Source organism: Heptranchias perlo, chromosome 4 (genome assembly GCF_035084215.1).
Source record: "Heptranchias perlo isolate sHepPer1 chromosome 4, sHepPer1.hap1, whole genome shotgun sequence".
Lineage (NCBI taxonomy): Eukaryota > Metazoa > Chordata > Chondrichthyes > Hexanchiformes > Hexanchidae > Heptranchias > Heptranchias perlo.
The window spans coordinates 80,595,910-80,608,526 of record NC_090328.1 but is presented as its reverse complement, the minus strand read 5'-3'; the positions used below and the strand labels follow the sequence as shown (position 1 = coordinate 80,608,526).

The following is a 12,617-nucleotide window of genomic DNA, read 5'->3' as shown; positions in this document are numbered from 1 at the left end:
CACATTAGAGGGCTTAAGAGCAGGTATTAACTTGTGGGAATATTTAGAGTCAACTGTGAGAGCCCCGTTTGAGACTAATCAGAATTTATTCACCAAACAGAGAAGATGTGGGTTTAAGTTCAAAAATTATCCTCAAATTGATTTCTAAAACTTTCAACAAATATATCCAGTTTAGTATTAAGGCTGTTTAGTGGGGATAGGCCAGTTTTGATTTGAACCAACACCATGTTTCTAATTAACGCAGTCTGTAAAATATTACTGCAGTTTGTGATAATTGAGCTCTATTTTTCACTTTAGTACATGAAGTAGAACAACCCTCAAACTGATCAGAAACACACTTAAGTCACAGACCCATATCAAATAAATGATTGCTGAAATTGTGTGGCTCTGAGGATAGATCCTTTCCCGATCAAAACCGTAAGTCATACGCTCAGGGCCATCCTTAGTGTTTTCTCCACATTACACAGGAACATTATTCAAGTGAAAAGGACGAATAGTTCTGTACAAACCATAGCTTTCTTCTGTGGACTGTTGGACACATTTTCTTGAACTGATTCTGTTCTCACAATTTGGACTGGTTTCTGGTCTGGGTCCAGAGAGACCTGTCCGCCAGCAATAGCACGGGAGTCGGTCACACTTAAAACTAGTTCTCCATCCATTGGTGGCTGAAAAGATAAACAAGAACTCTCAATATTTACAAATATGGACTGCAATAAAAAAGTTTAAAATCTTAAGACTGCAATAGATGAAATTGAGCAATAAAAAAAGTTTGTACACCTTTGTCATCTGTAACATATTCTACTTGAATAAAAAAGCCATAATGTGTGAGAAGTAACTATACTATTTACTGTTAGTTGGCATCAATGCACAATAGAGAAAAAACTATTGCTTGCTGATGTTAACTACTCCGGGCTATAGCTTGCATAAAACTGCTTCAGCGAAAGAAATTCCCTAACATATTCTAGTGTGGTTCACTGCAAGCCAGACAGTGAAAATTACTGTATTTTAATTTTATGCTCATCAGATGTGCACAATTTGTGCTCAGTTTTATTTTAGTCCCAACCAGTTCATGGGCATGATTTTAAAATGCCAGCGGGATGGCGGGGAGGGGGGGCAGGCATTGAGCACGCGGATAACCTGAATAAAATCTTACTGTTCCCCATGCGATTGCGACTTAATTGGTGCCTCTTAATGTTGTTTCTGGGTTTGCCGTCCGAAAGCTGCGCAGCGGGCAGACTGCGCACCCGCATGAGCTGCTGTCAGCTGGAGCGTCTGGATATAAAGGGCCATTGCACCAATGGCTTTTGCTGGAGCAAGGAGCAAGCACGCAGACTGGAGCAGCAGAGGGGCAAGCCAGGTCCAAGATTCAGTGATGCCTCACTTGAGGTGGTGCTGGCTGGGGTGAGGAGGAGGAGGAGGAGGAGGGAGCGCCCTGCCTCGAGATGGCAGAGGAGGTCACCAGCAGGAGCAACTAGGGTTCAGTACAGGAAGCGCTTCAATGACCTAACTAGGTCAACAAAAGTGAGTACACTTACTGATTCTCCTGCATTCCGTGGTGCACATCACAACAACTCCCTCCCACCTCATTCTGCACCGCCAAGACTACTCCATCACATTACTCCTCACACCCACTTAAGGCTCATCTTCAACTTACCTTCACTTCCTCACCTCCCCATTTGTGAACCCACCACTACCACACACCCCAATCCTGATCCAATGTGATGTCTCTGTCTGATAAATCTCTTTCACCGTCAGCCTCACCCAAAATAATGCGTTCATTGGCTGACCACTTCACCCTCACTCACTCGTCTGTACTTTCTCCCCTTGTAGAAGACAGTGCAAAATGCACGCGAGAGGGCGAGTACTGGAGGGGGGCCACAGCAAATTATGGTCCTCACAAAGTTGGAGGCGGCGGCCCTGGAGATCAGCCGCACCCTTAAGTGCCTGTCCATTGGGGACGCCGAGACTGGCACCCCACAAATATCTGGTGATACAACTTTAACATTCATCACACACAACATGAATTGATGTTAACAATGATCGGCATGTTGAACACCTCAGTATGCTCATCACAACATTACATCTGTGATGATGCTTAATATTGCCTTCTGTTCTCTTACTGGCCCTTCAACGACCGAAGTGATGGGAGAGGGCGATTCCTCAGAGGAGCTCCGGCCTCTAAGGGTGCACCGTCACATCTTAGTGAGCCATCCACCAGCGCAGATACTCACACCTTGGTGGGTCCTAGTAGTCAGTTAGTTGGGTTGGCACCTGGTGAGTCACCACACACAAGTAAGCATGAGCAGACACCGGTGTCAGGGGCAGCTGTTGTAGAATCCGCGTCAGTGGGCGCACTCCTCTCCAGACTCTGCTCAGCTGAACGCAGATGCTGAACCCCGGGAGCCATCCTTTAAAAAGGAGAATGATCGAGGGACTGCAGCACATTTGTGAGGTACTGGAACAGGTGCCACACACAAACTCTCCACAACAGCGGCGAGGATGGAGGAGTCCAACTGCTGCATTAGTGGAATGGTGGCACAAGTACGTGCAGGAATGTCTGAGACAGTGGCGCAGGTAAGTGCGGGAATGTCTGCGATGGAGAGAAAGCTAGCCTCCACTGAGCTTCAAGTACGGCTCACAAATGAGTTCATTCAGGTCCTGACAATGGCCGTTTGGACTCACAGTAGACAGAAACTTCACAACTGGGCTTCCAAGGCATCACACATGTCCTCCAAACTGTTGTCTAGCAGGGTGGGAGGAGCAATTTGGGCCTGGCCCAGGAGAAGGATGATGGCAAAAGGGGACACAGAGGTGGGGGACACCACTCAAAGCGCTCCCACGTCTCACCCATTGCCCCCCTCTCAACCAGTACCCTGCACAGGTGCAGGTGGAGCAGTCTTTGCCGGGGCCCTCACAGGCTCCAAAACACAGAGGGCGAAGGCCAAAAGCATCTAGGCAGCCAAGGCATGAACATGAGCAACCTGCCACTACCTCTGCTGCAGCCACAGGGGATGCACCACGTAGGAGTAGTAGGAAGAGAAAGGCTAAGGATTTGTGATCACGAAGAGTGCGAGACAGCCTGTCATGTTTCTCATTTATATTTGTTTTTTGTTCAGTGCACATTAAATGTGATCATTCGCACCACTACTGCCACTTCTTGCCCATTCTTGTATGTGTAGTTGTAGGACTGGTTTGTGCTGGGGGGGGTGGTGGGGGTGGCGCACGCTGGTGTTGGCGCTGCTCTTTCCAGGTGGTCTGAGGACTGGACTATTCTCACTTTGTGATCTCATTGAGAATTGTTCAAATATTAGTGACTCCCCGGCCTCACGAGCAACCAGGTGAAGCCGCTGCTCTGCCGATGTGTTCCTCCTCCTCAATGTTGATGGCAGATGTGGATGCTGGATGAGGGCATGGGGCCTCCAACAGGTAACCCTCTCTGTTGTGCAATGTTGTGCAGGACACAACAGACTACTATAATTCGATCCACTCTCGCTGATGTGTATTGAAGCGCTCCCCCAGACTGATCCAGGCACCGAAATCACATCTTCAGCAGTCTTATCGCATGTTCAATGACAGACCTGGTGGTGATGTGACCGTCGTTGTATCGATGCTGTTCCTCGCTGATAGGGTTCCTCTGAGGTGCCATGAGCCATGTGTGCAGGGGGTATCCCATGTCTCCGAGGAGCCAGCCCTTAAGGCTGTTTGGAAGAGGGCTGAGATGTTGGATTCCCTCAGAATGAATGAATCATGGCAGCTGCTACGGAATCTGGCACACACATGAAGAAATCTTTTCCGGTGATCACAAACGAGCTGCGCATTGATGGGGTGATAGCCCTTTCTGTTGATGGATAGTCCTGGCTCATGTGGAGGTGCTCAGATTGCTATATGCATGCAATCAATTGCACCCCGTACCCATGGGAAACCAGCCACAGAATGGAAACCCACTGCCCTTTCTCTCTGGCTGAGGTCATCCATGGGGTAGTTGACGTAGTAGGACACCCTGCAAAACAAATCATCGATGGCCTGTCTTATGCACTTGTGGGCAGATGATGGAGAAACCCCGGCGATGTCACCGTTGGTGCCCTGGAATAATCCGGGAGGCAAAGAATTTGAGGGCAGTGGTCACTTTAACTGCGACATCAGGTCCAGCCGGGAGCAGCTCGGCATGAAGGAGGCTGCAGATGTCTGCGACCACCTGGCGACTCTCAGCCTCCGAAGGCACTGCTCCTCAGAAAGGTTCAGGAAGCTCAGCCTTGGTCTATAGACCCTCCTGCGATGTCAGTCCCTCTGTTGTTCCTCTCTCTGCTCTTGTGCAAGTCCCTGTGGCGCAGCACTGTGTTGTGGAGCTACAAGTGGCAGAAGTGCATGCCGTGCCTGGCAAGGATGGCGATGTTCCTTCTCCTGCTGCAATTACTCACCTTTTAAATCCCTATTTGATAGATGGGGATAAATGTCCAAACGGCCGCCGGCTGCAACCCACCTAGTTTCCCAAGGCATGATTCACACAGCACGGGAAACACGTTGAGGCAGCATTGAAATCGCTTGCCAGCATGATTAATTACATTAAAGCAGATGTTAAGTACTTCAATTGTTGGTTTAAATATCGTCCCACCAGCTTTAATTGCCAGCGGGATTCGGGTTCGGGAACGGCATGCGCACCCAGGTCATGGATGTTTTTAGGTGGGTTTTGGCCGGGATTCCTTCCCGCTCCAGAAATGCCCGATTTTGTAAAGTTATAGCCATATGTTGATAGTTGTTTAAAAAAAGTCAGGGTTTTAGACTACTTTTCAAAACCTTGGGTACTATTTTAACATTGCAATTAGCACTCATTTAAGACTGAATGATAAAACAGCCAGTGGTTCTCTCAGTATCACATTATGTGCACTCAGCAGCTGACAAAGTACATCAATCACTGAAAGGCATTCAAGGTCATCTATAAATAAGTACTCAGGGTTATCTATAATTCTAGCACGTGGAAAGAAGGACAAATGGCTATTTGTAATTTTTTAAAGTCAAGATGGTATCCAGTTATGCTATATTTTCTAATGTTAAAGTTTCAAGAGTAATATTATCTTTGTAGCGACAGAAGCAGGCTACTATTTAATCCAATAAATGGTGCAGGTTTTAGTCTGACTTTAAAAAATAAAAATAAAGATCCTGTTGGGATGCGAAGCCAGACAATCTATTATACACTGCTCAGAACTGCTCTTAAATTGATGGCACAGATTTATTGTGTTTTACACTTAAAATGATATTGGCCCAGATTTTGCCGGAGTGGGGCATGTTGCGGCATGGCCCGTTAATTAGACTTGTTCGTGCATGTTTTAGGTTTTAAAAGTTTTTGCCCACAGAGCATCTGGGACTTTGGTGAACATAAGAACATAAGAACATAAGAAATTGGAGCAGGAGTAGGCCAATCGGCCCCTCGAGCCTGCTCCGCCATTCAATAAGATCATGGCTGATCTGATCCCAACCACAAATCTAAAGAACACAAGAAGTAGGAGCAGGACCCGGCCACACAGCCCCTGGGCCCTCTCCGCCACCCACAGGGCATTGACCGATCCGAACTCAGCTTCATGTCCAATTTCCTGCCCGCTCCCCATAACCTCTAATTCCCTTTACTTCTAGAAAACTGTCTATTTCTGTTTTAAATTTATCTAATGATGTAGCTTCCACAGCTTCCTGGGGCAGCAAATTCCACAGACCTACCACCCTCTGAGTGAAGAAGTTTCTCCTCATCTCAGTTTTGAAAGAGCAGCCCCTTATTCTAAGATTATGCCCCCTAGTTCTAGTTTCACCCATCTTTGGGAACATCCTTACTGCATCCACCCGATCAAGCCCCTTCACAATCTTATATGTTTCAATAAGATCGCCTCTCATTCTTCTGAACTCCAATGAGTAGAGTCCCAATCGACTCAACCTCTCCTCATATGTCCGCCCCCTCATCCCCGGGATTAACCGAGTGAACCTTCTTTGTACTGCCTCGAGAGCAAGTATGTCTTTTCTTAAGTATGGAGACCAAAACTGTATGCAGTATTCCAGGTGCGGTCTCACCAATACCCTATATAACTGCAGCAATACCTCCCTGTTTTTATATTCTATCCCCCTAGCAATAAAAGCCAACATTCCGTTGGCTTTCTTGATCACCTGCTGCACCTGCATACCAACTTTTTGATTTTCTTGCACTAGGACCCCCAGATCCCTTTGTACTGCAGTACTTTCCAGTCTCTCGCCATTAAGAAAATAACTTGCTCTCTGATTTTTCCTGCCAAAGTGCATAACCTCACATTTTCCAATATTATATTGCATCTGCCAAATCTCCGCCCACTCACCCAGCTTGTCTATATCCCCCTGCAGGATTTTTATGTCCTCCTCACTCTCTACTTTCCCTCCCATCTTTGTATCATCTGCAAATTTTGACATGTTGCACTCGGTCCCCTCCTCCAAATCGTTAATATAGATTGTAAAGAGTTGGGGACCCAGCACCGACCCCTGTGGAACACCACTGGTTACTGGTTGCCAGTCCGAAAATGAACCATTTATCCCAACTCTCTGCTTCCTGTTCGATAACCAATCCTCCACCCATGCCAGAATGTTACCCCCAATCCCGTGATTTTTTATCTTAAGTAATAATCTTTTATGTGGCACCTTGTCGAATGCCTTCTGGAAGTCTAAATACACTATGTCCACTGGTTCCCCTTTATCCACCCTGTACGTTATATCCTCAAAGAACTCAAGCAAATTTGTCAGACATGACTTCCCCTTCATAAAGCCATGCTGACTTTGTCCTATTAAATTATGCTTATCTAAATGTTCCGTTACTGTCTCCTTAATAATAGACTCCAAAATTTTACCCACCACAGATGTTAAGCTAACTGGCCTATAATTTCCAGCCTTCTGCCTACTACCCTTTTTAAATAACGGGGACAAACAGTGTATCTCCTTAACCAATGAGATTTAAGGATTGAGAAATAAAGAGGAAGGACTGAGGAGGGTGAATTCAATGTCAAATCAGGTACAGAAAGAAGGGGAAAGAAAGATTGGATTAAGAGAGAAAAAAAGACAAAGAAAAAGTAAGAAAAAAAATGACAGTTAAAATCTCCAACAATTCACTACCTGAAGGAATGAGAATCCATACATTTAATTGTTCACTTTCTGGGCGAGAGGTTGATTGGCAGTCATTAACAATTATCACATCTTTGAAAGGACACTTATGCTTTTAATTACTCGACTTAACTTTCTGTGACAAGTTTAATGGGCAATTAATGTGCAAATGCAGCAACTTCATGAAACTCACGGAGAGGTTAAGGGCGAGATACCGTTTTCACAAAGCCAACTGACCAGCAACTTGTGGCGATTCGCAATTCACTTGGTATCTCTTCCTCGCCACAAGTTGCTGGTAGATTTGCGCATTAATAACGGTGTGCGTTATTTTATCAGCAAAATCTGGGCAATAATCTTGTTAGCAACCTAATTGGGCAATAATCACATTAGTTGAGAACTTAGTGGTTTTCTCCACCAATTCAAATAACACTAGTTTTTCCATTGATAAAATAAAGTCTTAAAATAAACTGAGCTATAATCTTACTTCGTTATCTTAATGCAGAAACATTACTTCAGTCCTCAAAGTTTCTCTTACCTCCAACTGTCTTTTGGTAACCTGCTTGTAGGAAAAGAACTTGTTTTGCCCAGCACTATTGCTTATTGCTGATGTCAAATCTGGAAATTCTTCATCATCCTACAAAGGCAAAGTGAAATAATTATGATCTTACATTAAAGTTTCATGTAAATATTCTGTGACACAATGTCAAATTTTGATTGGATAATGAATATTATTTCAAAGCTGTAAAACCATGTTAAAGCTTGGCTTCAAAACACAGATGTCAATTACAGGCTTGTTATAGATGTGCATCAAATGAAAAGTATCGCTGACCTATTGCCTAAATCATAAACAGAAAGCACAAGATTATCCCACTTCTCTATCTTTGTGCTATTTCAACATTTCAAGATCTCTTTTCAATTATGCTGCTAAGTTCTAGTATATAACTGAAAATTAGCACTACTTCCCTTTTCCCCCACACCATGCTCATCATTAAGAAAGCAGAGGAACAATGACCTACTGCTTTGAAAATTATGCAAATTGCTGCTGTTCCCATTTCCAGGAAAGATACAGAATTATGCCTCCTGTCAACCAATAATGGTACAGCCCAGACCATTCTGTCTTCCAAGCTCAATAGATGGCAATGCTGGCAAGCTAAAATGAGGAAAACTAATTTAGGTCCACGGCAAACATCAATGAATACTGCTCTTTTTGTTTAAAATAATTACCAACATCTACCGCAATCTGCATAAGTTAATCATTATTCTGACATGCTCCTTGCACATGATTGCATATTACCAACTTTTGATGGCCAGTAAGGTAATTAAGTCCTAAAAGAGACACAAAAGATCAAAAAGTTACAACTTCCAGGCCTTATATAAGCAATTCTGTATGAATGAATGAATGACATTTTTTTCCCTCAATTTTTTTCTACTGCTTTCCACTTTGGAAAACATTGCTTCCTCTCTGAGTTATGCTTCCAAGTTTACTAGCTGCTTTCCAGTACCTCATCCAAGAGACCATTATTCAAGTGTTAGCCTAGAAAATGAGCATGGACAGGCTATTCAACAGCAGTGGGCATCACATCTAGGTCCAATAAATTCCTCACCCAACGTTCACACACATATGGAAACACACGTTTCCGGCGAGCAACCAGGTACAGGAACCCTGAGTAATTTTCCATTTCCTTACCGAAAAGTGCTGAGGCCGATTATAGCACCTCCCATCAGCAGTCTCGCTGAGAGCAACCGAATCAGTACAGATCAGGGATCAAGTGTGGGGTGCTTCTGGACTGCATAGCTCAGCTACTCATCATGAGACCATGCTTTTGCTTCTATAATGGTGAAAGTATTAAGGTGACTGAAGTGTAGTAAACATTCCTTATTTTTATTACCTCGACAGCCATTTACTACTACAGTCAAATCTAGGGTTGGTTGCCACGGACAGTAATTGACAAGTCTTTTCTATAGTTGTATGCAAGACAACAGGCAGCTCACATCAAACTCATGTGACTGCAGACAATTTTACAAGCACAAATGAGCAATAGGTTTGGTGGATGGACACAAAAAGGCTTCCAGATTCTTTAGCAAGAGAAAAACTTCTGGCTGCTGCAAGGCTTTTACCTTCCAAATGACCATAGAAGGAGCACAACTCCGATCCAAAACACAAGCTAGGGGTCTGAGCAGGAAGTAACATGCAGGAATTTGAGAATGGAAATGAAAAAATGGTATTGTATTACATACTATCAGTTTGGAAGCGTTGAACATGATGGATAGTGAAAAAATGGCGGTAATTTTAGCCCACCCCCCCCCCCCCGCCAAGGACAGGTGGGTTGGGGGCGGGTAGGAAGATAAAAATTGTAAAAAATGTAAAACTTCTGGTTTTAACGGAGGTGGGTGGGGGGTACAGGCGGCCAATCCACTCTCAGGAGGTGGGTCGGTCAGTAAACTCTTCTAAGGAGACTGCGGGACTCCATTTTAATTGCTTTTTTATTTTTAGCTCCTGGGGACCGGGATTCCCGGACCTTCTGATTCTCGCCACGCAAGAGGAGGCGAGAAGGCCCGGATCAACAGGTATGTGCCTTTGTTGCACTGCTTGTGGGCCAGGAGGAGCAGGAGTGTTTCCTCCAGGCCCAACAAGCTTACCTGGTGCAATCAGACACGTGATCGGCCAACCCTCCCCCACCCCCACCACAAAATGTCTCTGACCCCCCTTCCAAAAATGTTTCCGATCCCCCCCACACCAAAAATGTCTCCGACTCCCCCCCCCCCCCCACATACCAGAATGTCTCCGACCCCTCCGACCTCTTTCCCCCCCCCCCCCACCCCAAGCCCCCCATGACTGACCCCCAAGCCTCCCGATGTCAGACTTACCTTGCATCTGCTCCCCGACTGCTTTCCCATCCAATGGGCAGCAGCCAGTCAAAATGATCAGGACATCCGGGAAACCCATACTTACGGGTTCGCTGTCCGGAAATGCCTGCCACCCCCTCACCCCACTCTCCATGGCTCAGAGTAAAATTCAGGCCAATGGATCTGATGAACTGAAGCAATTTAATTTCGACTAGCAGATCTTTCATGGTTTTGTCACAGTGAGTTGGAAGAGATGCTATTTTTATAAGAGGGTGTTATCAACAAATTGTGCTGGGGAAAGTGTTACAGTAAATAAGTGTGACAATACAGGAAGTGTGCACTATCCACAAGACTTTTTATATATTATAGATTTTATTGCAATTCTATTTGTTGAGTTACTAAAGTATTTTACCATATTCAATGGAAAAAAAATCAAAGGAACATCTGAAATCCAACCACCAGTACAATTATAATGGACAGAGTGCTAGAAAGATTTTTTTTTGCAGAGGAAGTGGGAAAAGTAACCTTGTAATTCTCTTAAGTATTGATGGCAAACATCACTAAAATAAAAAGTTGTCATCCATTGCTTTAAATTATAATTTTGAAGACAACTTAAAACAAAAAATAATTTACTTAGTTCAAAAATTCATTCATGCATTAAATCTCAAAAAGGATGGAACTGACAAACCAAGGTGAAGAACCAAGGCCCTGAATGCAGGACAAAACCAAGTTGAAAACACTAAAGTAGGTGAAGTAAATCGAGAAGTGGCGATTAGATGATGCCAAGCTCGTATTTTAAAAGCCTTAAGATTGTAGAAGAAAAGACTTGGGGCCCGATTTTATCAGGCCTGCGGGTTTCCGGCGGATTGGGTTTCGGGAGCGTGGTCAACACGCCCGGTGAAATTAGTGGGTTGCCCGCGCGATCGTAGCAGGCAACACACTAATTGGATCCACTTACCTGCTCCTCCGGGCTCCGCGCTGCTGGTCTGCGCGTCGGGCGGGCTGCGCATGCGCAGTACGATCGGTCAGCTGGAGGCTCTCTAGTTAAAGGGGCAGTCCTCCACTGACAGATGCTGCAACCAATAGAACAAATTACAGCATGGAGCAGCCCAGGGGGAAGGCTGCTCCCAGTTTAATGATGCCTCACCCCAGGTATCATCAGATGGGGTGAGGAGGAGGGGGAGGACAGAGCTCTTCCACCCGGCGGGCGGGAGGAAGCGGCCTGCCTCTGCCACCAAGAAGGCCTGGCCCGAGGTGGCAGAGGAGGTCACCTGCACCACCAACATATCGCCCACCTGCATACAGTGCAGGAGGCGCTCCAATGACCGCAGTAGGTCAGCCACAGTGAGAACACGTAGTCTTTCCCCTACACTCCGTCTGCCACAACACTGCCCCCACCCCACATCTCCTTCGGCACCGCCAACACTACTCTGTCACATCACCCCTCATACCCACTCAAACCCCATCCTCATCTTACCTGCACCTACTCACCTCGCGAGTACTCACCCCGCCACTAACACGCAACCCAATCCTCATATAATCTCATGGCTCTATCCCATACTCACCCTCTCGTGCATCTCCCTCACGGCCAGCCTCAGTCAACCTGCCACCATCTGTGCTGCAGCCACAGGGCATATGTGCAGTAGGCAGCGTAAGGCAAACGTGTCGTGAGCATGAAGGGGATGCACAAGGGTGTTTGAGGGTTTGTCATGGGTGTTACCTATATTGAATTTCAGAACAATTCACATCACACATTATATTGGCACCACCACTGCCATGTCTCCGCGAATCCTGTCTGTTTTGTGCAATAATGCCCGCTCCTGGGTATCACTATGAGGACCCACCACTGATGCCACCCATTGTGTTACTGCAGAGTAGGTGCAGGTGTATTTGCAGGGCTCCTCCGCGCAGACGACTGAGAGACATCGGCGGTGTACCCGGCTGCACCCTGGAAGGATGCGGAGGAGGAGTTGTGGAGGGCAGTGGTGACTTTGGCAGCGACAGGTAAGCAGATGGTGCTGGGGCCAGCCAGGATCGACTCGGCATGAAAGAGGCTGCAGATGTCCACGACTACATGTCGAGTGAATCTGCGCCTCCGTGTGCACTGCTGCTCAGAGAGGTCCGGGGAGCTGCGCCTCGGTCTGTGGACCCTGTGGCGAGGGTAGTGCCCTCCCTCCTGCTGTACAGGTGGATGTGTCACAGCACTCTGTTGTGGAGCTCCACGTGTCAGAGGTGGACGGCGTGGATGGCGAGGCTGGTGATGCTGTTCACCCTCCGAGGAGGTCATGACTGCAGCTACGGCGGCCCCCATCCGCAATATGTACATCTGAGGGGGTCCGCAAGGTAGGCACATGTCTCCGGACCCCGGGGTGAGTGTGCAGGTTGGTGACTTTGACTGTCAGGAGGGGGGTGGTGGAGGCCACACTTTGTCCCAAGTGACAGAGCGGCCTCCTGCAATGGGTGAGGGTCTCCCCCCCCCCCCCCACCTGTCAAATGGACCTTTGCAGCTGCCACAGGCTGACGGCTGCAACACGTCCAGTTCAACTAGGACTGTTTCCCCCAGTGTGTGAAACAGTCCCATGTTTCTCCAAAATCACACACAGTCCCTTAATCAGGTCAGTTAATGACCTGAACAAGCAAAATAAATACACTCAAGTGGCATCCCG

General features: G+C 46.5%; 1 protein-coding gene across 3 annotated transcripts in view; it reads right to left on the bottom strand.

Moving 5' to 3' along the window:
- The window catches only part of LOC137321061 (selenocysteine insertion sequence-binding protein 2-like), a 73,923-nt gene that overhangs the window by 34,937 nt on the left and 26,369 nt on the right, over positions 1-12,617 (bottom strand). For all 3 annotated transcript variants that reach the window (XM_067983226.1, XM_067983227.1, XM_067983228.1), the window contains 2 exons: positions 7,640-7,738; positions 510-665 (listed from right to left, as the gene is read on the bottom strand). In XM_067983226.1, coding sequence (XP_067839327.1) covers positions 510-665; positions 7,640-7,738 — 255 coding nt within the window. The remainder of the gene's footprint in view (positions 1-509; positions 666-7,639; positions 7,739-12,617) is intronic.